At 44.6% G+C, this 23,646-nt stretch overlaps 1 protein-coding gene across 37 annotated transcripts in view; it reads right to left on the bottom strand.

The window, feature by feature from the left end:
• Nucleotides 1–23,646, bottom strand: part of LOC140408518 (calcium/calmodulin-dependent protein kinase type II subunit delta) — a 489,119-nt gene that overhangs the window by 106,384 nt on the left and 359,089 nt on the right. For all 37 annotated transcript variants that reach the window (XM_072495808.1, XM_072495809.1, XM_072495811.1 and 34 more), the window contains exons 7-11: nt 22,535–22,637; nt 20,550–20,633; nt 11,184–11,278; nt 9,000–9,122; nt 4,951–5,034 (exon numbers count right to left, since the gene is read on the bottom strand). In XM_072495808.1, the coding sequence (XP_072351909.1) occupies nt 4,951–5,034; nt 9,000–9,122; nt 11,184–11,278; nt 20,550–20,633; nt 22,535–22,637 (489 nt within the window). The remainder of the gene's footprint in view (nt 1–4,950; nt 5,035–8,999; nt 9,123–11,183; nt 11,279–20,549; nt 20,634–22,534; nt 22,638–23,646) is intronic.

The raw sequence follows: 23,646 nt of genomic DNA, 5'->3' as shown, positions 1-23,646 counted from the left end.
TGGCCCATTGGTACAGATGACGATGATATAATTTTTGAAAATCAGGCCTGCAAATCCTCCAAGGAATTTGGCACAAGGAGAAACAAACTTCTGGACATCCTTGGCAGAAATGTCAGAAGATGGCAGTAACAGTGAATGCCAATATTCACTTACAAGATTGCGGATCAGTGCTGTAAGACATTCAATCAGCATACCAGTGTAGCTAAGACAACACCACAACACTGCTTTTTTTCTTGCTTGCCCAGTTTTGGTGCCATTTAAAAAAACACTTGCACAGTTAACTTTCACACTTTTTTAAAGAGGGACTGTAACAGGGAATTTTATGCTATGGTTACCTAGCTCTCTGATCTGAACAACAATTGCTTACATGCACAAACTTAAAACCCTTTCATTCACTTTAACAGACTGTTACCCTCACATCTCTTACCACAATTCTCCCATGCTGCTTGGCAGACATTCAACTGTGAGATTTCCTCAATATTATTCAATCTTCATGCAAAGGAATCGGTGCACCATGTTCACAAGAGCCGGACAACATTCTCCAGCTTGAAACATTACATGCACTATCAGACAAATGGAAGAGATCTCATGGGAAGCTGAACTGTTTTTCTTCGTTTGTTCATAGGATGTGAGTGTTGCTGGCAAAGCCAGCATTTGTCTACCCCTAATTGCCTTGAGAAGTTGATCATGAGCTGACTTCTTGAACTGCTGTAGTCCATGTGGTGTAAGACCATAAGACATAGGAGCAGAATTAGGCCACTCAGCCCACTGAGTCTGCTGAATCATTCAGTCAGGGCCGATATGTTTCTCAACCCCATTCTCCTGCTTCTTCCCATAACCCCTGATCCTCTTATTAATCAAGAAATACACCCACAGTGTTGTTCTTGTCATGGGAGGTGGCACTATGCCAGTGGTAATTTAAAGCGACATTAGGCTGCCAGAAAATTGCTGTATTGATGAAGAAATTCAGCTTTGCCTAAGATATGCTGGTGCAGCCTTTTGAAACATAAGAACTAGGTGCAGGAGTAGGCCATTGGGCCCTTCGAGCCTGCTCCGCCATTCAATGAGGTCATGGCTGATCTTTTGTGGACTTAGCTCCACTTTCCCGCCTGAACACACTTTATTCTTCAAAAAACTATCTATCTTTATTTAATGAAGGAGCCTCAACTGCTTCACTGGGCAGGGAATTCCATAGATTCACAACCGTTTGGGTGAAGAAGTTCCTCCTAAGCTCAGTCCTAAATCTACTTCCCCTTATTTTGAGGCTATGCCCCCTAGTTCTGCTTTCACCCGCCAGTGGAAACAACCTGCTCGCATCTAACCTATCTATTCCCTTCATAATTTTATATGTTTGTATAAGATCCCCCCGCATCCTTCTAAATTCCAACGAGTACCGTCCCAGTCTACTCAACCTCTCCTCGTAATCCAACCCCCTCAACTCTGGGATTAACCTAGTGAATTTGCTCTACGCACCCTCCAGCGCCAGTACATCCCTTCTCAGGTAAGTAGACCAAAATTGAACACAATACTACAGGTGTGGCCTCACTAACACCTTATACAGGTGCAGCATAACCTCCCTAGTCTTAAACTCCATCCCGCTAGCAATGAAGGACAAAACTCCATTTGCCTTCTTAATCACCTGTTGCATCTGTAAATCAACTTTTTGCGACTCATGCACTAGGACACCCAGGTCCGTTCCCCTCAGTGGACTCTAAGTTTAAAGCAGTATCTAAATCCTTTCTATGATTCACCAGGACACCATACCCAGCCCAGTTTAACCCAATGGAATAGCTCCTTCTTTTCTAGTATTAATGCCAGTGCCCCATGCATGAAAACCCCTGTCTCCCACACCACTCTTTTCAGCCAATCTGTCTGATTGTGTGTCAATTTCACCATGCTCAGGTTGCAATCCAGATAACTTTTGAGTTTCTGTATTTTAATTTGGACCCAAAGCTCATCAAACTCTTTCAGCAGAACCTCCTTCTTTGTTCTATCCACACCATCTGCGGGCAGCATTGTGGCACAGTGGTTAGCACTGCTGCCTCACAGTGTCAGGGACCCAGGTTCAATTCCAGCCTTGGGTGAATATCTGTGAGTTTACACGTTCACCCCGTGGCTGCGTGGGTTTCCTCCGGTGTTTCGGTTTCCTCCCACAGTCCAAAGATATGTAAGTTAGGTGGGGTTCTGGAGATAGGGCGGGAGAGTGGGTCTAGGTAGGGTCCTCTGTCAGAGGGTCAGTGCAGACTTGGTGGGCCGAATGGCCTCCTTCTACACTATAGGGATTCTATGATTGTTTTCTACGTAGGCCATGACAACTGGATCCTTCCCACTCCAATTTCTTCTCCAGCCATAATGAGGTATCTTTAACTATAGTACTGGGCAGGTAACACAATCCTTTGGAACTCCTTGTCATGGCTACAGAGAATGGTATCTAATTACCGTTGCTCCATCTCATACCACTGCCATGTTCCTTCTCATACTGCAATGCATCTTTGACATTGGATCAAAAGGCGCTGCAAAATGGTCTGTTCCATGGATATGTTATTGGAAGTGACCATCTGTTGCATGAGGAAAGAATGGGCTTCAAACTTTGCACAGAATCCTGTGCTAAGCTGGTGCCAGGCTGTTCATGCTCAATAAATATTGAATGTAGGCTTTAACAGTAGATTGTCTAGTACCCCAAACATCCAAATATTTGGGTATGCACAACCATCAGTCGTCTTCTAAAGCTTGGCCCACTGAAGTCCTCATCTGACTCCTCTGCAGCAGAGCTAACAGGTAACTTTGTCCTCTGGTTAGTTGGCCCCTGTCACTTCACTTGTATCCAATGTTGCGCTATTTTAAGATCCCTCCTCTATCCTTGTCTCTAACATACATGCAGCATCAGTCTCTGAACTGCTGACTGAATGTAAGATTGTGTTCGCTGACTGGGAAAATTCTGACTCACGGGCATCGGAAAAAGATACAAAGATTGAGTTGTGGTGAAGGAAGAGGAGAAAGTATGAAGCGCGTGCTTAGAATATCTGAAACTTGAGATTCAGAAGATGAGGGAGAAATGGGATGAGAAGGAAGATTAGGTATGTAGATACTCTCATGTTGACCAGCATTGACTCTTCGCTGGGGGTTAAAAAATTCAAGTGTGCTTATCCTCCTCCAATTCTTTTCTGCTGTGTTCTGTTCTGTACTACCTTCTCCTCAAGAGAGGTAGAAGTGGATGAGATGGCTGTGATGTTGAATAGCTGCCACATTGTGTACCATTGTGAGTATAAAGCTTGCAAAGCTGCTAAGTAAGTATGAGGTAAATCATATGAATTGAAGAGTTGCGGCCTGATTAAGATTGTTATTAATTGAGTGATAGGGTGTAGTGAATACAGCAGTGGGCAGAACTTGTGGTACAGCTGGTATATCTGGCATTTGAAGCTGAAGCTACTCACCTTGACAACTCATATCAAATCATTAAACTTCTCATGTCATGGGATCATTGTTCTTGGTGCAATACTCCTAACATTGACCTTCACTGTTTCTTTTTCATTCTGCTTTCTGAACAGATATCTGCCATTATGGATGCAGAAAGTTTTTCCTCTTTCCACATCTTGAAACAAGACATCTGGTGCATTATCAGAAACCTTTTTGTTTGTTCTCTTGCATGAGCAGCCGGTCTCAAATTATCACTGACCCCACTCAACTTGAAAAAAAGACTCGCACCACTTCTTGCAGCCACAGTATATCTCCCCTTAAAGAGGGGCAGGCCGGAGCCACTCACAATGCCAGGCCACCCGCTGATGCATGCAGTCAGTGAATGGCACAGGTACATTGGCAGCAAGTAGCAGTCATTGAAAACAGCAGGCACAATGAATTTAACATGCTGCCTGCAACAGCACAGTGTCTGACAGTGCTACTAACAATCTGCAAAGGTGGTGGACTTCCCTTAAACATGCCTAGACAACGGTTAATCTCATTTATGTGCGGTTAGTCAATTTAATGCCTGCAATGTTTAAATATGCAAGGTAAAGAAAAATACAGAATGATTAAACTAGTGTGACTGAAACCACTCTTTTTCATGGAACTGTAATCCACCTTCTCACCAGCTAGAGCTCTCTATTTAAAGTAATAAGCAGCAGTGTTTAGGCATCTCTGGCTAGCTGTAAACATCTTTTGTCCTCGCCGAGCAGCAAAAGTGGCAGACATGATTGTGAAATCGGAACTTTGTGCTGCATGTGAAGAACTGTAAATTACAGAAGTTAATTGTAGGTTTTAATTTGCAGGTAGGTACATGATGCATCCTTATGGAACACCTTATTCTGCTACAACATATGCACCCACCAGTAAACTAATGCTTCTTCCAATCACGCTCTGCTACCCAACACCACCCCACTCCCACAAGCCTTGATGTCACAAGATACTCTCTGTTATATTACACTTTGTCGTTACTCTTTGCCTTGTGATCCAGAATGGTCTGATGAGTTGATGATAAAGAAACCACCAATCTTTAGATTGAAGCAAAACTAATTTATTGAACAACGATTAATTAAATAAAGTTTGCACACATTACTGAGCTCTAACTACTAATAAAGTAAGGTTGACTCTGTCTAGCAGTAATCTATAATCTAGTATTAACTAATGATGACCTTGTGTTAACTCTCTCTCTAATCTAAACTACTCCTCATGCTGTGATCAATACTTCTCCTTTGCTAGCTACCCAGCATTCCCCGAGGTCTGATATTTATACTGGGAACTGATGGTGCCCTCTAGTGTTTGAATTACACTGGGATGTAATAATTAACCCTTCACTGGCGTACCTATATACATATCATTACACTCGCAACAATATTTTCCGGTTTGAGCTCTGTGTATAAAATAATACATTTCATATGAAAACCAAAGGACATCTAAAATTAGAATGAGGATTATATCTTCAGGCCAAGGGAAGAGAGTGGAATGATGTCTGACCTTAAGCTTTCTTCTGGCGTTGAATTTCTTCAGGCATTCCACAGTCTCCTGCCTATGCATGCAAGAAGCAACAGTCGATCGTTGCTGCAAAACAAAATGCAAGATAAGCATTACGTTTTGTACATGTGCTTCTGTGTTGCACGATAGTAACATTTTATACGTTTATTCAAAAAAAGCCAATTTATGTACAATCATGCCTCTTCAGGTACTTGGACCGACTGAATAACTCACGTTGAGTCCTAGAAAGGATAATTGAGCTTATCAACGTTCACTCTGTCTAAGGATGTGCACCACTTTTCCCAAAGAATTACAAAGCTCTGCCTAACTTTATTATTAGCATTAAAAAAAAATTCCTTTGGCAATCTAAACAGGAGTGCTACATATCCAGAGCATTCTACCAAATGTCCAGGGAATTCCACTGAAGAAAAAAACTGAACTGTCACAATGTCAATGTCACAAAATTAAATATCTATTTCCACAACTTGGCTGGAGTTAAATATATTACCATTTAAAGCAATTATCTCCTTGTATTTTCTGAAAACAATATCCCTGTAAATTAATTTTTCATTCCCAACACCAATGCTCAAGCCACAGTCTTGCAACCCTGGCACAACACAATAACTAATAACACCCTCCCTTGAGCAGATGCATGTAGCCATCTTTCAAATGCACAGGTTGGAAGAGCAAATAAAAAAAATTGTTGGAGATATATACAGAGTATTAGGTGATTGATTAGTGGCAGGATTTTCTGACTATACATGCTGGTGAGATCTTCTGGTCCTGCCGATGATGCACAACAGGAAACAGTTGACAACGGTATGACCAGAAGATCCTGGTGAGCCGCTCTCCACCGCTGCAGAACACACTGTGGCCAGGGAGGAAAACCCCACCCTTGGGTGTTCAAAAAGTTACTGGTGGGTCAAATCCAGCCTGCGAACTCGTTCAATCTGACCCATGGTTTTAACTCTAGTTTGCATTCTGAGTGTTTGAAACTTCAGGATTAGAAAAGTTGCTTCCAGGTTGCTGCGTTCAGACCAATGAATGAATAGCATTTTTGCATAGACAGGAAGCACTTTTCAAACCCAGAAGGTTTGGAGTGGAGACCCGATCAGAAATAAATAGAGGGTGTAATTCCCCGCCTTGCGCCACCACCGGTAGCGGAGGTCCTGTGAGGCAGAGAATCCAGCGTTTGGGAGAAAAGGGGACCAGCACCCATGCGAGTCCCCCATTGCTGTCGGGATAGAGGTTTGTGCCCGTGCGCCAGCGGGAGAATTAAGTACTGTCAATTTCCAGCTGACCACTTCAAAATCACTCAAGCGTGAAAGGAGGTGATTGGAAAGCAGTTAATTATGTTTAAAGTGGGCTGGAACGTGTCAATCAAAGATTGATGTTTATAAACATCGCAGTTAGAGTCCTTTAGAGTTACTCAGCCAAGAAGGAAGATGAATGGAGCAAGCGGGGCAGCACGGTGGCACAGTTGATTAGCACTGCTGCCTCACAACACCAGGGACCCCGGTTCAATTCCGGCCTTGGGTGACTGTGTGTGGATTTTGCACTTTCTCCCCATATCTGCGTGGGTTTCCTCCAGGTGCTTCGGTTTCCTCCCAGAGTCCAAAGATGTGGATTGGCCATGCTAAATTTCCCCTTAGTGTCCAAAGATGTGAAGGTTAGATGGGGTTACATGGATAGGGTGGGGAATGGACCTAGGTAAGTTGCTCTTTCAGAGGGTCAGTGCAGACTTGATGGACTGAATGGCCTCCTTCCGCAATGTAGGGATTCTATGGTAAAGCTGACAGCTTGTGTGTGGGTGGAAGCTGTCAATCACAGCCTAGTAAGGGAAATAAATGAATGACTTGCAGCTCAAGGATCTGAGGGGTTTAAATACAAATGACTGATTTCTCTTTTCAGGATTTGACACGTGGTACTTTCTGTGTCTGAGCCAGCAGGTGTTTTGCCCAGATTTTGTTACAACAGTAATTTTTGTCACTTGCTCTGTCTGGACTGTTCTCTAGCTTCCTGAGAGGGGTGTCTTTTCGGGTGGGGGGGGAGGGTAGGAGAGAGAGAGCTTCCTGACAGGGGTATCATTTTGAGGGGGGGGGGGGGGGGAGCTTCTGACAGGGCTTTCTTTTCTGGGGAGCTTCCTGACAGGGGACTCTTTTATGTGGGGGGTCTTTGGGTTGGGAGTCACTTTATTTAGGGGGTCACTGGTGCGTATCTCCTTACTTAAGGGGTCTTTAGGGTGTCTCTTTATTTAGGGGGTTTGTGGGGGGGGGTCTCCTTATTTCGGGGAGTCTATTTATTTAGGGGAGTCTCTTTATTTAGGGGGTCTGTGTGGGGTCTCCTTATTTAAGGAGTCTCCTTATTTAGGGGTCTATGGGAGTCTTCTTATTTAGGTGGCCTCGGGGCAGCACAGTGATGCAGTGGCTAGCACTGCTGCTTCACGGGGCCAAAGACCATGGTTCGAATCTGGCCCCTGGTCACCGTCCACGTCGAACAAAGAAAGTTTGCACATTCTCCCTGTGTCTGTGTGGGTCTCACCCCCACAACCCAAAGATGTGCAAGGTAGGTAGATTAGCCATGCTAAATTGCCCCTTAATTGGAAAAATTAAAAAGCAAATTAAAAGGAAATTTGAGGGCATTGCCTTACTTAGGGGGTCTCTGTTGGGAGGGGCGTGGGCAAGAATTAGGAATTTCTTCCTTTTGGGGGGAAAGAGAATACCAGTCATCTGTGTTTAAGGGAATCACATGCAATTCAGTTCCAGCGTGAGTACCTAGGGCGCGATTCTCTGAAATGGAGACAGAGTGTTCGCGCTGTCGTGAATGCCGTCGAGGTTCACGACGGCGCGAAACGGCCCCTATCCCGACCGATTCAGGGTCCGAAAATGGGCTAGGAGCGGCGCCCTGTCATTTACGCGCGCCAGGCCTTGGCACCGCGTAAAGGCGGCGGCGCATACATGACGAGGCCAGCGCCGCGGAAAAAAGGAGGTCTGCCTTCAGAGAGGCAGGCCCGACGATCGGTGGGCACCGATCGCGGGCCAGACCACATTTGAGGCCCCCCCACAGTGAAGGATCCCTCCTCCCCGCCCCCAGCGTTCCCGCTGGCAGCGACCAGGTGTGGACGGCGCCGGGGGGAACCCGCCGTTTTGGCAGGCCGCTCGGCCCATCCAGCCCTGAGAATCGCGGGGGTACCGGTGAATCGCCATTTTGGCTGTCTCGGGTGATTCACTGGACCGCGCCGCGCAAAACGCGATTGTGCCGATCCGGCCGCTTCTGTGAATCACGGGATGGCGTCGGATCGGCGCCACGGGAAAATTTGCCGACCCAGGCGGGGAGCAGAGAATCGTGCCCCAGGTTCGGTGAATTTGGTCCTCTGCTACAAAATTTTAAAAATAGTAGGTCATACACAGAAACCCCAAACTCAGAAGTACACATAGGCTACCTGAATCCCAACCATTCTTCACATCACGTCTATGTTCATTGCAATACATTCTTTCACTCCCCTCCAAAACTTCAATACATCATCTCGTTTGAAACTTCACTGACATACTGAGAGAACGTTGCAGACATTAAACTGAAGCTGCGTCTGCCCTTCATGTGGATACAAAATGCTGCATGGCACTGCTTGACAATCAAATGAGTTCACTCAACGTCCTGGTCAAATTGTATCCCTTAAGCAACTCAACAGAAAACAATGAGCAGGCCAGCCATCCTATTGCTACTACTGATAGCTTTCTGTCTGCATATTGATAGCTACATATCTTTAATTTACAACAGTGGCTACACTTCAAAAGTAATTTATTGCCTTTAAAGTGCTTCGGGAATTCGGAGGATATAGAAGACTTCATAAAGGTAAGTACTTTTGACATTATTAATCAGGGATAGACATTTTTAAAACTGATAACCCCAAAAACATTTTTTAAACTTTTAATTCCAAATAGTAATCCCAGAGCCCTACATCTAATAAGTATGAACCATCAGTAATAAACCACTGCTTACAAACTGGCACAGCATAATAGGCTGTTATTGATGCAAAAAGAGAAGCAACTTACACAAATCCATGGATGCTTCAGGGCTTCTGAGGCTGTGATCCGTTTGGCAGGGTTTATTGTTAACATTTTATTGATAAGGTCCTTAGCTTCTGGAGTCACCGTATCCCACTCTGGTGAAGGGAACTACAAAATAGATGAAATGACACAGCTGACAGACAAGTATCAGCAAATTGACATGTGTGTAAAACGTTTTTAATTCACATTAGCACCATACGTACGGGGACAGTTAAGTATATTTTGCATATTTTGGAAGGTAACAATATACATTTAACTTTAATTAAAAATTATTTTAACAAATACTTAAACCGTTTCCAAATCATCTCTGGCAATTTCCAAACCTTAAACATTCCCTGAAGGATTTGAAATATCCAGACATGTATTTCATTTCTAATGTCCCAGAAGGCTTGGTTTCCTGTTTTGCCACTAGAATTCCCACAGAAGAAATCACAGGGCAGTCAACAATATTGAGCATTTTCCTATGAAGTGCCTTGCGTACAAGACCAATTTGCTAAGTCTCTCATCATAGGACAACCCTCTCATCCCAGGGATTAATTTAGTGAACATTTGCTGCACCGCTTCCAAAGCAAGTATATTCTTAAACGTTGAGACCAGAATTGCACACAGTACTCCAGGTGTGGTCTCTCCAAAACTCTGTACTCCATTCCCCTTGCAATGAAGACTAACAAGCAATTTGCCTTCCAAATTTCTTTCTGCATCTGCATGCTGACTTCTATGTTCCTTGTACAAGCACACCCAAGTCTCTTTGAACATCTACACGTACAAGTTTCTCACCTTTTAAGAAATATTCCACATTTTTATTCTTATGATCAAGGTAAATAATTTCAAATTTATCTATAGTATACTCTGTTATATATATGGGTTATTGTAGTTTTGTGCAACTTCTCTTTAAGAACCAAGTCACATGACATCATTGGCTAATTCACGGGCTTTTGGGGAGTCTATTGCCAAATCTTGTACAGTGAAGACCTGTTCAATAAACCTATGTTAAATTTGCATTAAACTCATGTGCTTCTGCAATTCTATTTATTTTGTACTGTTAGTCTAAAGATATAATCTTGTTGTCCACTCATTTAACCGCTCTGTGTCCTCCCACAACTTACCTTCCTATCTAGCTTGGTATCACCAGCAAACTTTCTTAATATTAGATTCCAGCATTTTACTAACAATTGATGTTAGGCCAACTGGCCTATAGTTAACTGTTATTTCTCTCCCTTTTTTCTTGAAATGCAGTGTAACATTTGCTAACTTCCAATCTAGTGGGACCACTCCTGAATCTAAAGAATTGTGGAAAGCTAGCACATTCACCGTCTCTGCAGCTAAAAGCGGGTGAGCCGCTTCCCTTGCTCACCCTTCTCCAGTAAGATCACCGAAAGGCAGTTACGCTGATAGGTAGCTGATCCAATACGTTACTCTGCAAATATCACCCTCCAACCCTGCCTCTGTGCAGCTGGGAAGATGCTGCCAAAAATGTCTCCTAACTTAATTCTGAAGGTTATATTTGTGTGATGCTTCACAATAAGAATTAACCTTAGATAAAGTTAATCCACCTCTTTGTTTATAGAGATTGCAATCAAAGAACAGATTGAATCCAATTAGTTGAATATTGTGCATCAGAATAATCCAGCTTTTAGATGAAACCTATGTTGTGCTTTTTCCTTCTGTCCGCTGCTTCTTGGAATGCCAGATTTCCAGAATTTTAGCAAATGGCTATCAATGTAAGCCTTTTTATTTCTTGAATAGCTTGTGAGTCTAATCATTAATGGCATTACGTACTTGCACAATAACCATAACTCTGCTCCAGCTGTGATTGTGCCAGCATTTAAAGACAACATGAGCATAGATAATTTGAATGTGGCAGAATATAATATATAAAACAGTACACTGATAGACATATCCACCACATTAGGTATTAAGGTGTCAGTTAAAAGGTTTGCTGACTGCCAGGCTAGGTTTTGTGCTTTGGGGAAGGGAAAAAATTCAGAGGAAAGGGAAAAAACATAATCTGGGTGGTTTCACTTGCAATATTTTACCTCAGTAATAAATAAAATTTGAGTGGTAGATAACACATATATGCAGTCAGATGTTTAAAAGAAACTCTCCATGTATTAATAAAACATTTTCAACTGCTTGGAAGAGTTAACAGGAGTTATTTGATTTACTTACATCATATGCACCAGCCTTGATCTGTTGGTACAGCCTGTGTTGATCTTCGTCCCAGAAGGGAGGGTAACCAACCAGTAGTATGTACAGAATAACACCTGTCGAAATTAAAGAAATATTCAATGCCAAAATTATTTTCATGTGGCTAATACACAGTTCGGCTGCCAAACATGTTTAGATCACAGTAAATTATTTTTGAAAAATATAGGCTGATATTTAATTTTCCAAAAAAGGTTTCTAACTCAATTCAGGATGTCACCGTCTCAAAATGTTTGTAGTTGGGCGCATTGAAAACAGCGGCTACTGGAACCTTGAAGACTGTGTCTGTACAGCCTTCATTCCAAGTATATTAGCCTTTAGTTTTCAAGACATTTTGGTCTACGCCTAGACTGGAGGTTTACCAATACTTGATTTGTGAGGAGAAGGGCTAAATCAGTGCAGCCAAGGCAAAGCACTCAAACTCTCTGTACAGAGCTATGCATTAACCTCCACTAGCAGAGAACCAAAAGGGAGGTCAGTAGTTCTAATATTTCTAGGATTGCATGTTGCACTAAAACAGGATTCTCGTGAAGAGAAGTATCCAGTTTGGATACCACTCAGACGGTGAACGTAACACTGTGAATGAATTGAAACCATTACAAAAGAAGCAATTAAAGATGATTTGAGTTCAAATCCACTGGATAAATAAAGGACAAAGTTCAACAAAGCTACATGCTAATCATTCTATCATAAACTTTGCTTTAAGAGCATTGTTTCTTGAAATTATCGCATTTGATCTTGTTGTATATGTTGTGTTGTTGGTGCACGGTCATTTCAAGAGTTCAGTCATGTGATAACTTGTGACATCATCAAATTTGCCTCAGTCTAGATTTAGCCTTTGTACAGCAAACTGCTCTTCAATAAACATGCGTTGTTATTTGCATTCAACCCCATTTACTTCAACTTCACGTTCTTTTGTCCTGAGAGTACAGAACATAACAGATCGAACTTGTGATTATGAAATAAAAGAAATCCATTTAATTGATGGTTTCCATGTATATTACTAGAATGCATAAAGCAATTTAGTTTCAACTTTGGGGCATTCAGCTTGAATTCAAAAGTTTTGAAAAACAGAAATAATAAATAAGCATATCCTAAAACGACTTTTTCGTTGATACTAATATCTTCTTAAATTTACTCAATAAACTTTTGAGCATTCCTGTTATATTCATCGTCATTCTGGTGCTGCTGACTCAAGGGAAGAGTAAAGGGAGCTTGGGAAATGACTGAGCTTCAGGAAAAATAAAGCCAAATTAATGTTTCACAATAAAACCCGACACAGTAGTTATACCAATGCAAATACAAATGCCCTTAGATTATCTGTATTAAACAGCAGATGATTTAACAATATTTGTTTGGTTTGCAAGGCAAAATGAATGGAGAACTTTTGATAGTGAATTTATGGATTGGGTGAAGTATAACCGATGAAAGTTTAATATGAATAAACCGAAGGTCGACTTATAGAGAAATATAAAATGAGCCTGTTCTAAACTTGTTGAGGTCCTACAATCTCGTATTGTTCAGCAGTTGGGATGTAATCTAGGAAAACAAAAGGTAACAGCCACAATTGCCAATTTGTATCCAAGAATTTCTCTTGCAAGTATTTTATATATCTTTCAGTTAAGGAGCTAAAGCGTTTTGGTTATAATTGTGCACTGAATTATCCATTAAACATGAGGTTTTTAACAGGTCTGGCCAAAGACAGCAGCACGGTAGCATTGTGGATAGCACAATTGCTTCACAGCTCCAGGGTCCCAGGTTCGATTCCGGCTTCGGTCACTGTCTGTGCGGAGTCTGCACATCCTCCCCGTGTGTGCGTGGGTTTCCTCCGGGTTTCCTCTCACAGTCCAAAGATGTGCAGGTTAGGTGGATTGGCCATGATAAAAAAAAAATGTTTTTTAAAATTGCCCTTAGTGTCCAAAATTGCCCTTAGTGTTGGGTGGGGTTACTGGGTTATGGGGATAGGGTGGAGGTGTTGACCTTGGGTAGGGTGCTCTTTCCAAGAGCCGGTGCAGACTCGATGGGCCGAATGGCCTCCTTCTGCACTGTAAATTCTATGATAATCTATGATAATTAAACATCCTGGAAAGTTATTCCCTAATTTCTGCTCATGGGGGTCAATGGTTAAAGCTATGTTTGACATAATGTGAAATTTTCAGATCCCTAGCTTCATTGAAAATTGAATTGCCATTGAAAGGAGCATCAAAATTGAGACACAAAGGATTTAATTTCTGAAGGCATTCAGCGGCCTTTGATTCCCGGATAGGTGGTACAAGAGAGATACAAGACAGTTTTGTTCAAAAAAGGATGAAATCACTCCAAGTATCATTCTGGGCAGCATATTTTAGCAATGATGTGAAAGCATTAGAGAGGATACAGAAAAGATTCACGAGAACGGTTCCAGGGATGAGGAACTCCAGCGACATAGATCGATTGGGGAAACTGGGACTGTTCTCCTTGGAGAAGAGAAGGTTGAGAGGAGATTTGATAGAGCTAAGTAGATAGGGAGAAACTGTTTCCATTGGTGACAGGACCAAGAAGCAAAGAACACTGACTTAAGATGTACAGCAAAAGAAGCAACAACATGAGGAACTACTTGTTTACGCAGTGAGTTGTTAGGATCTGTATTTCACTGCCTGAGCGGGTGGTCAACTGCAGCTTTCAAGATAATCAGATCATTATCTGAAGAAGAAAATATTGCAGGGCTGCAGGGAGAAGGTGTGCAAGCGGCACTAGGGTATTTCCTTTGCAGAGATTTGGCACACACTCAACAGACCAAATTACTTCCCTACGTGCTGGAGCTATAATTCAATCTGTCAAGTATGATGTTTAGCTTGAAGGACACGACAGAATTCTCAAGGCCCAAGCAAGACCAAAAGATGACTAACACAGAACACATCAAGTAGAACTTTGCGAAGAGGGATAGCAGTGCGTTAAAGGTATAAAGGAACAGACAAGGCAAGTAAATGTAGAAAGAGTAGAAGAGATTACCAGAGCCTGGTTGGATACGAGTTCTAATTTGTACATTTCTCACTGAGTTAAGCAATTTGAGTTTTTTGCCATTTGTTTTCATTGCGGAGGACTTCACAATTTAATATTTTTTCCAGATACTTATTTTGCAACCAAAGTGATTATCTCATCGATTTAACCAAGAGGAAAGGAGGTGCAAGAGTTTCAGGAATGAGAAACTAGGGCAAAGGTAGCTTAAGTTTCTGCTATATACAGTAATGATTGTTTTGGGGATATGTGAAGAACTAGTTTTGTCCTCCTGTATCCAAATTCTAAATACTAGGACCAGATTCCCATCAGGAACAATTTATTTTAATAAACATTTTATTGAGGTATTTTTGGGATTGTAACAACAACAAAATAAACAATGTATATGAAACTACAAACATAGTGCAAAAGCCATCTCCCTTCCTTACAGGTCCCACCTTTATTAACCCCCTACTCAAAACTCCTTCTGCTGACGATTAATTTTCCGCGAAGAAGTCGACGAAAGGTTGCCACCTCCGGGCGAACCCTAACAGTGACCCTCTCAAGACGAACTTGATTTTCTCCAAAGAGAGAAAGCCAGCCATGTCTGATAGCTAGGTCTCCGACTTCGGGGGCCTGGAGTCCCTCCGAGTGAATAGTTTTAAAAAAATGTATTTCTAAATTTAGATTACCCAATTATTTTTTCCCAATTAAGGGGCAATTTAGCGTGGCCAATCCACCTACTCTGCACAATTTTGGGTTGTGGGGGCGAAACCCACGCAGACGCGGGGAGAATGTGTAAACTCCACACAGACAGTGACCCAGAGCCGGGATCGAACCTGGGACCTCAGCGCCGTGAGGCAGCTGTGCTAACCGCCAGGCCACCGTGCTGTCCTCCTCCAAGCTAATAGTTGCCTTCTCCGGGCTACCAGGGAAGCAAAGGCTAGAATGTCTGCCTCTTTCTCCTCCTGGATTCCCAGGTCTTCCAACACCCCGAAAATTGCCACCTCTGGACTCAGTGCCACCCTTGTTTTTAACACCATGGACATGACATCTACAAACCCCTGCTAAAATCCCCTAAGCTTCGGACATGTCCAGAACGTGTGGACATGGTTCGCTGGTCCTCCCGCACATTTTGCACACCTGTCTTCCACCCCAAAGAATCTGCTCACCTGTCATGTGAGCCCGATGAACGACCTTGAATTGTATCAGGCTGAGCCTGGCACATGTTGCGGACGCGTTGACACGACTCAACGCGTCCGCCCATAGACCATCCTCTATCTCTCCTCCCAGCTCCTCCTCCCACTTGTGCTTCAGCTCCTTGGTCTGCGTCTCCTCTGACACCATAAGTTCCTTGTCAATGTCAGAGACGCTCCCTTCTCCTACCCATCCTCTGGAAACTACCCTGTCCTGAATCCCCCTTAGCGATAGGAGCGAGAAGGTTGACACCTGTTTACATAGGAAGTCCCGCACCTGCAGATACCTGAATTTGTTTCCCCTCGCCAATCCAAACTTCTCCTCCAGCGACCTCATACTCGGAAAGCTCCCCTCTATAAACATATCCCCCATCTTCTCAATCCCTGCTCTTCGCCATATCCGGAACCCGTCATCCATACTTCCCGGGACAAACCGGTGATTATTACAGATTGGGGATCAGACCGATGCTCCCTCTACTCCCATATGTCTCCTCCATTGCCCCCAGACTATCAGGGCCGCCACCACCACGGTGCTGGTGGAATACCGTGCCGGCGAGAATGACAGAGGCGCAGTTACCAACGCCCCCAGACTGGTGCCCTTGCATGAAGCCACCTCCATACACTCCCATGCCGACCCCTCCCCCACCACCCACTTCCTGATCATGGCTATATTCGCCGCCCAGTAATAGTTACTAAAATTTGGCAGCGCCAGCCCACCCTCTCCTCGACTCCGCTCAAGCATTACCTTCTTTACTCGTGATGTCTAGCCCGCCCAAACAAAGCCAGTTATCACTTTCTTGACCCGGTTAATAAAGGACTGCGGAATAAAATGGGGAGACACTGAAATACAAACAGGAATCTCGGGAGGACCGTCATCTTCACCGTTTGCACCCTCCCAGCCAGTGACAACGGAAACGCGTTCCATCTCCGAAAATCGTCCTTCATTTGGTCTACTAGTTTCGTCAGATTTAATTTATGCAGCTGGTCCCATTCCTGCGCCACTTGAATGCCAAGGTACCTAAAGCTTCCCCATACTAATCTAAACGGCAGCTCCCCCAATCACCTTTCCTGTCCCCTCGCGTGGACCGTAAACATCTCACTTTTCCCCATATTTAGCTCATAGCCCAAAAACCGGCCAAATACCCCTAGAATCCTCATGATTTCTTCCATCCCCTCTAATGGGTCTGATACATACAGAAGCAGGTCGTCTGCATAGAGCGAGACTCTGTGCTCCACCACCCTCCGGACCAGCCCCTTGAGGCTCTCAGAGCAATTGCCAACGGCTCTATAGCTAGCGTGAACAACAGTGGGGAGAGGGGCATCCCTGTCTCGTCCCCCAGTGCAGTCTAAAATAGTCCGATGTTATCCTAATCGTCCGTACGCTTGTCACAGGAGCCTGATACAGCAACCTGACCGAGTCAATAAAGCCCCGCCCAAATCCGAACCGTCCCAGTACCTCCCACAGATAACCCCATTCTACCCGATAAAAAGCCTTTCTTGCATCCATTGCGATCACTACCCCCACCGCCCTACCTTCCCTACATTTAACAACCTGCTTACATTGGCCACCAACTGCCTACCCTTAACAAACCCCGTCTGGTCCTCCCCAATAACGTCCGGAAAACAATCCTCAATCCTCGAGGACAAAATTTTGGCAAGCAATTTAGCATCCACATTCAACAGGGATATCGGCTTGTAGGACCCAAGTTCTTGTCCCACTTCAGAATCAGCGAAATCGTGGCCTGTGGCATCGTCGGGGGCAGCACTCCTCTTTCCCGTGCCTCATTGAACATCCTCATCAACACCAGCCCCAATATCCCAGAGAACGTTTTGTAAAACTCCACTGGGTACCCATCCGGCCCCTGGGTTTTACCCAACTGCTTGTCCTTCAGACCCTCCACTATCTCTTCCAACCCAGTCGAGGCCCCCAGCCCTTCTACCAGCTCCCCGTCCACCTTTGGGAAATTCAGCCCCTCCAAGAAGTGCCTCATCCCCTCCGGCCCCATAGGGGGTTCCGACCTGTACAGCCTACTGTAGTATTCACTAAACGCCTTAAACACCCCTGCTGAATCTCCAACCAGATTCCCATCTCTGTCATTTACTTTTCCTATCTCCCTGGCTGCCTCCCTCTTTCTAAGCTGCTGTGCAAGCATTCTGCTGGCCTTCTCTCCATGCTCAAAGATCACCCCCCTCGCCTTGCTCAGCTGCTGCACCGCCCTCCCTGTGGTTAACAAGCCGAACACCGCCTGTAGCTCCGCCGTTCCCTTAAAAGCCCTGCCTCTGGGGTCTCCACATACCTCCTATCGATCTGTAGTATCTCCTTTACCAGTTGGTCCGCCTCTGCCCTGTCCACCTTCTCCCTATGGGCCCGTATCGAGATCAGCTCCCCTCTGACCACCGCCTTCAGTGCTTCCCAGACCACCGCTGCTGAAATTTCCCCCGTGTCATTGACCTGCAGGTAGTTCTGAATACATTTCCTCAGCTGCTCGCACACCCCTTCATCAGCCAAAAGTCCCACATTTAACCTCCATTGCGGGCACTGGCTACTGTCTTTACTAACCGGCAGGTCAACCCAGTGCGGAGCATGGTCTGAGATTGTGATCGCCGAGTACACTGTGTCCACCATCCCTGCCAGTAAGGCCCTGTTCAAAATGAAGAAATCAATCCGGGAGTACACTTTATGCAAGTGTGAGTAGAAGGATAACTCCTTCACCCTCGGATGCCCAAATCTCCATGGATCCACCACATCCCCCCCATCTGCTCCATGAACCCTTTTAGTTGCTTTGCCATTGCTGGCACCCTCCCGTTTTCGAGCTTGACCTGTCCAAGCCAGGGTCAATAACTGTGTTGAAGTCCCCTCCCATGACCAACCTGTGCGAGTCCATGTACGGTATCTTCCCCAGCATCCTCTTTATAAACTCCACATCATCCTAATTTGGCGCATACACATTTACTAATACCACCTGCAAGCCCTCTAGTTTCCCACTGATCATAATGTACCGACCTCCCACATCCAAAACTATTCTACCTTCCTCAAACACCACCCGCTTATTGATCAGGATCACGACCCCTCTAGTCTTTGAGTCTAGTCCCGAGTGAAAGACCTGACTGACCCAGCCTTTCCTCAATCTAATCTGGTCAGGAACTCTAAGGTGTGTCTCCTGCAACATTACCATGTCCGTCTTCAGTCCCCTGAGATGCGCGAACACTCGTGCCCTCTTGACCGGCCCATTCAACCCTCGAACATTCCAGGTGATCAGCCTAGTTGGGGGGCTCATTGCCTCCCCCCCCTTCGCCGATCAGCCACCCCCTTTTTTGGGCCCGCCTCCAGCCCATGCTCCACTGGTCTGTCCCCAGGCAGCCTCCGCCCCCAACCTCCTCTCTGTCCCTTGACCCAAGTCCCTCCCTCGTCAGCAGAACATTTACCCCCCCTCCCCCCCCCCCCCCCCCCCCCAGTAACAACACTCTGTAACCCAACCCCTTTAATAAACTGAAAATATGCCCACTGCGCTTCCGTGAGCTAGCCCGCCCAGCTAGCTTGGTGGCCCTCATCCCTGGCGCCGGATAGTCTCCCACCTATTGTCCCCTCCCCACCTTCCCCTCCGCTCATACAAACATACTCCAACATCCAACAATCCCAACACAATTGCCCGACAGAAAAACACCAAGATCTAAACAAGCACACCTCCATCCCCCAACAGTGCAAATGAAAACCTTAACTCACTCAGCTCTACCGCTGGTCCCAAATCAATGCAAAAGGCATTACAAACAGCTTCCACAAAACGAAAAATGAGAAACTTTTAAAAAAAAAGAACAGGAAAAAAAAAACCAAGAACGTTGCAGCAAAATTCAAAAGTTCTCAGTCCACCACCAGTCCTTTCCTTTCCGCGAAGTCCAGCTCGTCCTCAGGCGACTCAAAATAAAAGTGCTGTTCCTCGTGCGTGACCCAGAGATGGGCCGGATACAACAGTCCGAACTTCACCTTTTTCTTAAAAAGGATCGACCTTACATGGTTGAAGCCTGCTCTTCTCCTGGTCACCTCCATACTCAGGTCTTGGTAAACCCGCAGGATACTGTTGTCTCACTTACAGCTCCGTGTCTGCTTGGTCCACTATAGAATGCGCTCCTTATCCAAGTACCTGTGGAATCTCACCACCATTGCCCTCGGGAGGTCTCCCATTCGCGGCTTCCTCGCGAGTGCTCTGTGAGCCCTGTCCACCTCCAAGGGCCGGGAGAATGCCCCATCCCCCAGCAGCTTCTCAAACATGTCTGCGATGTATGCCCCTGCGTCCGTTCCTTCGGACCTCTCCGGGAGCCCAACGATTCTCAAGTTCAGCCGGCGGGACCTATTCTCTAGGTCCTCTACCTTCTCCAGGAGCTTGTTCTGCTGGTCTCTCAGCATCCCCACCTCCAGCTCCACTGCAGTTTGATGTTTCTCCTGTTCAGCCAGCGCCTTCTCTACCTTCTGGATCGCCCTATCTTGGGCGTCCAATCTAAGCTCCAGCCGCTTCCAAACAGTCCCGTTTCTGCTTAGCAATACCTTCCTGAATAACTTGCATCAGCTGCTCCGTTGACCGCTGGATCAACAAACCAGAGGTCCGGTCCTCCGCCATGCTGTCTCCTGCTGCAGCTTCAGCCCAAGCCTTCTCTGTCTTTCTGTTTCTGCCTTTACAAGCACTTCTGGTCCTTCTCTCCATGCACCAATGTGGGAATTCAGTACACAATTGCCTCTGTCATCAGTTTTACAATTCAAGTCCGGTAGAAAATTGGGGGAAAAGATCCAAAAGTCCGACCAGAGCGGGAGCCACCAAATGTGCGACTTACTCCTTCATAGCCGCCACTGGAAGTCCCCCATCAGGAACAATTAACACAACAAAGTACAAGCTTAAAAGCCCCAGGTTTAATTCCTGATCTATGCTGAGCTACTTGATTTCAGCCAGATAATAGGTGAAGTCACTATTGGCTTCAGCTCTCTTGTGTGAGGGGTGGGAAAAAAGAACCAAGGTTCCCATTTTGCATTTCTATCCAAAGATTCTTGCCAAAAAGGTGTACATTTGGTTATTTTTAATAGATCAATAACATTCTGCCTAATAAACAAATTGGCTAAGATATCCTCTGTGTCTGGTGGAATAAATCATAAACGATGCAATTTACTTACCACAAGCCCACATATCCACTGGCTTTCCATATGGATCTTTCCGTAATACTTCAGGAGAGAGGTACCCTGGTGTACCAGCAAAACCTGTGATTATAGCATTTCAGAAAAAATGTTGATTTCAAATAAATTTCATGTTTTAGTAAAGTAAGACAGCCTTGTATATATACAGTTGCATTTCCCTTTAATATCTGGTTAGTATGATGCAGGAACGAGAAGCTTTCTATGAACACAAATTTTAATGTGGATGGCAGACTTTAACTGACCAACCAAAAATTAACAAATTTTAAAAGAAGTTAAAAAGCAGGAATACACAATTTTTATTTTGCTGGTGATAAAATTGGAAAATATGAATATCTGGGTGACAAATTCAAAGCACTGGGAGCAATGAAATTACTGTTACAATAAATTATTTAATTTGCTATCTTCCATTAACATGTATAGCAGACACCTACAGCAAATGCCAAAACTTGGATCCCAAACCTCAGTAAGTTGCTCCGATTCAGACAGCCTGGGGGATAATTTTGTCTTGGAAACTCAATTAAAATGGGTGACATCATTTCAGCCATTCATTACCTGTCCCTCTTGATCTGTGTTTCGATTTTCAATGGAATTGAAAATCAGGACAGATGTTTAACGGGCAGCCACGCTAATATTGTCCATTTCACATTATTGTTCAAAGACAAAAATGACTGCCTCTGTTCTGTGTGCAATTCGTATGGCTAGTCAGAGAGTGTTCTGTGTACCGTCCTTTTTCCCAGGATTCCCCTGCCTCCCCTACTGCGGAACTGCACCATTGTCCTTAGCTTCTGGATACGAGGGAAATGTGTCTAGTCACTGATCTTGGGAACTGTCAATGCTGAATCGGGCACTTTACAAGATAGTCCTTAATGAAAAGGGGATTGTCCCTTGGCTTTATTACAAGCCATAAGAATTTTTATTTTGAAAATCCTAGATGGAAGTTCTTTGAATGATGACTTATGAAAAATCTGTGGCGGAATTTAATGGAAAGGTTTCTAAGTGGCAGGTTTTTCAGGGAGTATCCTGTCAGCTCTGCCGGCGAATTCCCCACCGCTATCAAACAAACACTTTTTGGGATCCTGGGGAGTTACTCATCATTTAGCCCACACTTAGAATTTTTTTCAGCACTGGGAGCTGAACTTGGAAATCGACCCGCCATTTTGAAAGGGTGCCCCAATTTCTAAGTGAGCTTGTCCCCACCCATGGGTAATGTCACCACCACCACACACCTGGGCACTACCCCACACCTCCCCAAGTGAGGACACCCTACCATGGGGTCCCTGTGCTTCTCACTCTCATCAGGCCCTCCCCTCCTCCAGGACCCCCACCTGCCACTTCCCCCAACCTCCCAGAGGCCCCTACTTACCTGCCCTGCACCTCCCCACCATCCATATCCCCTCCACCCTCCTTTAATGGGCTTGGCCCCCCTCAGGCCCTGACCCTTGGCAGTGCCATCCTGGCACCCTTGCACTGCCACCCTGGCAGTGCTCCTGCCAGCTTTACAGGGCAAACCAGACACTTTGGCTGTGCCAGGATGGCAGCCCAAAGGTGCCAGCTGGGCAGTGCCAAGGTGCCAGTGTTCCAGTGAGAGGTGTAGGGAACCACTCTGCACTGACCTTGACCATCCAGGGGCCTCCGATGGCCCGGGATATTCCCCGAGTGCCATTCCACCTGGTCCGTGTTTGTGTGGACCAGTACTGAATGGGGCCTGGGGCAGACTTGCTGACGAGGCTGGTAGATCGAGGAGGCCGGTAGATATCGGGTGAACTCGCCTAAGTAGGTTTAAACCCTACTTTGGCGCACACCATTTTGTCACGCCTCTTTTGGATGGAATTCTGATACCTCAGGGGACTTGGGTAAATCCCACGAGGCATGGAGGCTGTCGGGAAGCCCACACTCCTGATGTGATCTGTTGACTGCAATTATGCTGCAGGAGACCAAAAAAAATCATTTTACAATGCACTCACCAAACCACGCTTGCTGGTCTCCCTGGACTTCAATTGCCAAACCAAAATCTGCCAATTTCACAGCTGCTCCCTTCAATTTACTAGCTAGGAGCAAATTCTCTGGCTTCAGTTTAAAAAAGGTGGATGAAAGAAAAGTTTCAGTAAACTTCGAAGTTATATTTTTCGCATCCTTTACTTAATAAACTGTTATTCACAAGCAAAATATTCAAGCTCAATAATTTTTCACAAAGCATTATAGATCTCCAAAGATTCTAACCCGTACAAGGGACAATTTTTTATTAATCAACTTTTCTACCAAAGATCCAAAATTATTAGCAATGGCATACAAAATCTGATCTACAGCTTTCAGGTGAACTTCACTTGTATGTATATTAATTACCTAAACATTTATGGAGGGCAAAGAATCGAACGTTGCAAGGACACAGAACAATCCTCTGCGATTGCAGTGACAGTCAATTTAAATCACTACTAACAACAAGAGCAGTTTCCAATCGTGCCACTATATCAAATTTATCTAGAGTTCATTTTTATTCCAAACCCAACCTATTACAGATTCACAAATCTATAGTGCTTTGAAAGGCTTCTCAATTGCATTGTTTTTCCTGCTTGTTTAGCATTCAGAAAGAAAAAAACCTGAAATACATAAAGGTCATACAATTACATGTGTCTTAAGTGATTCCAGATCAGATAGAAGGTTGAAAAGCATAGAGTAAAAGATAGTGGTTTAGATAGAAGGCAAACCTTTGGTTTATACACTAAAAATGGTCAAACGGTATGTTAGCATTTTAGTAAATATATAAGGCATACCTCCAGAATTATTGATTAATGTGTTAATGCTGGACTTGTATATTAGCTAAAAGATTACAATAAAATTGGGACCTTTTGGTGAAATCTTGTCACGCTAATTTCAGTTTATAGAAACAGAAGATTGCTGTTTGGTAATGCCTACTAGAAATCGAAAAGACTGGTTAAGTATTGCTAGTTGTAAGGTAGAATCGTAGTATCTCTACAGTGCAGAAGGTGGCCATTTGGCCCATCGAGTCTGCACTGACTCTTGGAAAAGGTACCCCGTAGGCCTATGCGCCGGCTCCTACCCCGTAGCCCTACTTAAC

Source organism: Scyliorhinus torazame, chromosome 3, assembly GCF_047496885.1.
Source record: "Scyliorhinus torazame isolate Kashiwa2021f chromosome 3, sScyTor2.1, whole genome shotgun sequence".
In the NCBI taxonomy this organism is placed as follows: Eukaryota; Metazoa; Chordata; class Chondrichthyes; order Carcharhiniformes; family Scyliorhinidae; genus Scyliorhinus; species Scyliorhinus torazame.
The sequence above is the reverse complement of the archived record's forward strand: the minus strand, read 5'-3'. Positions and strand labels throughout refer to the sequence as shown.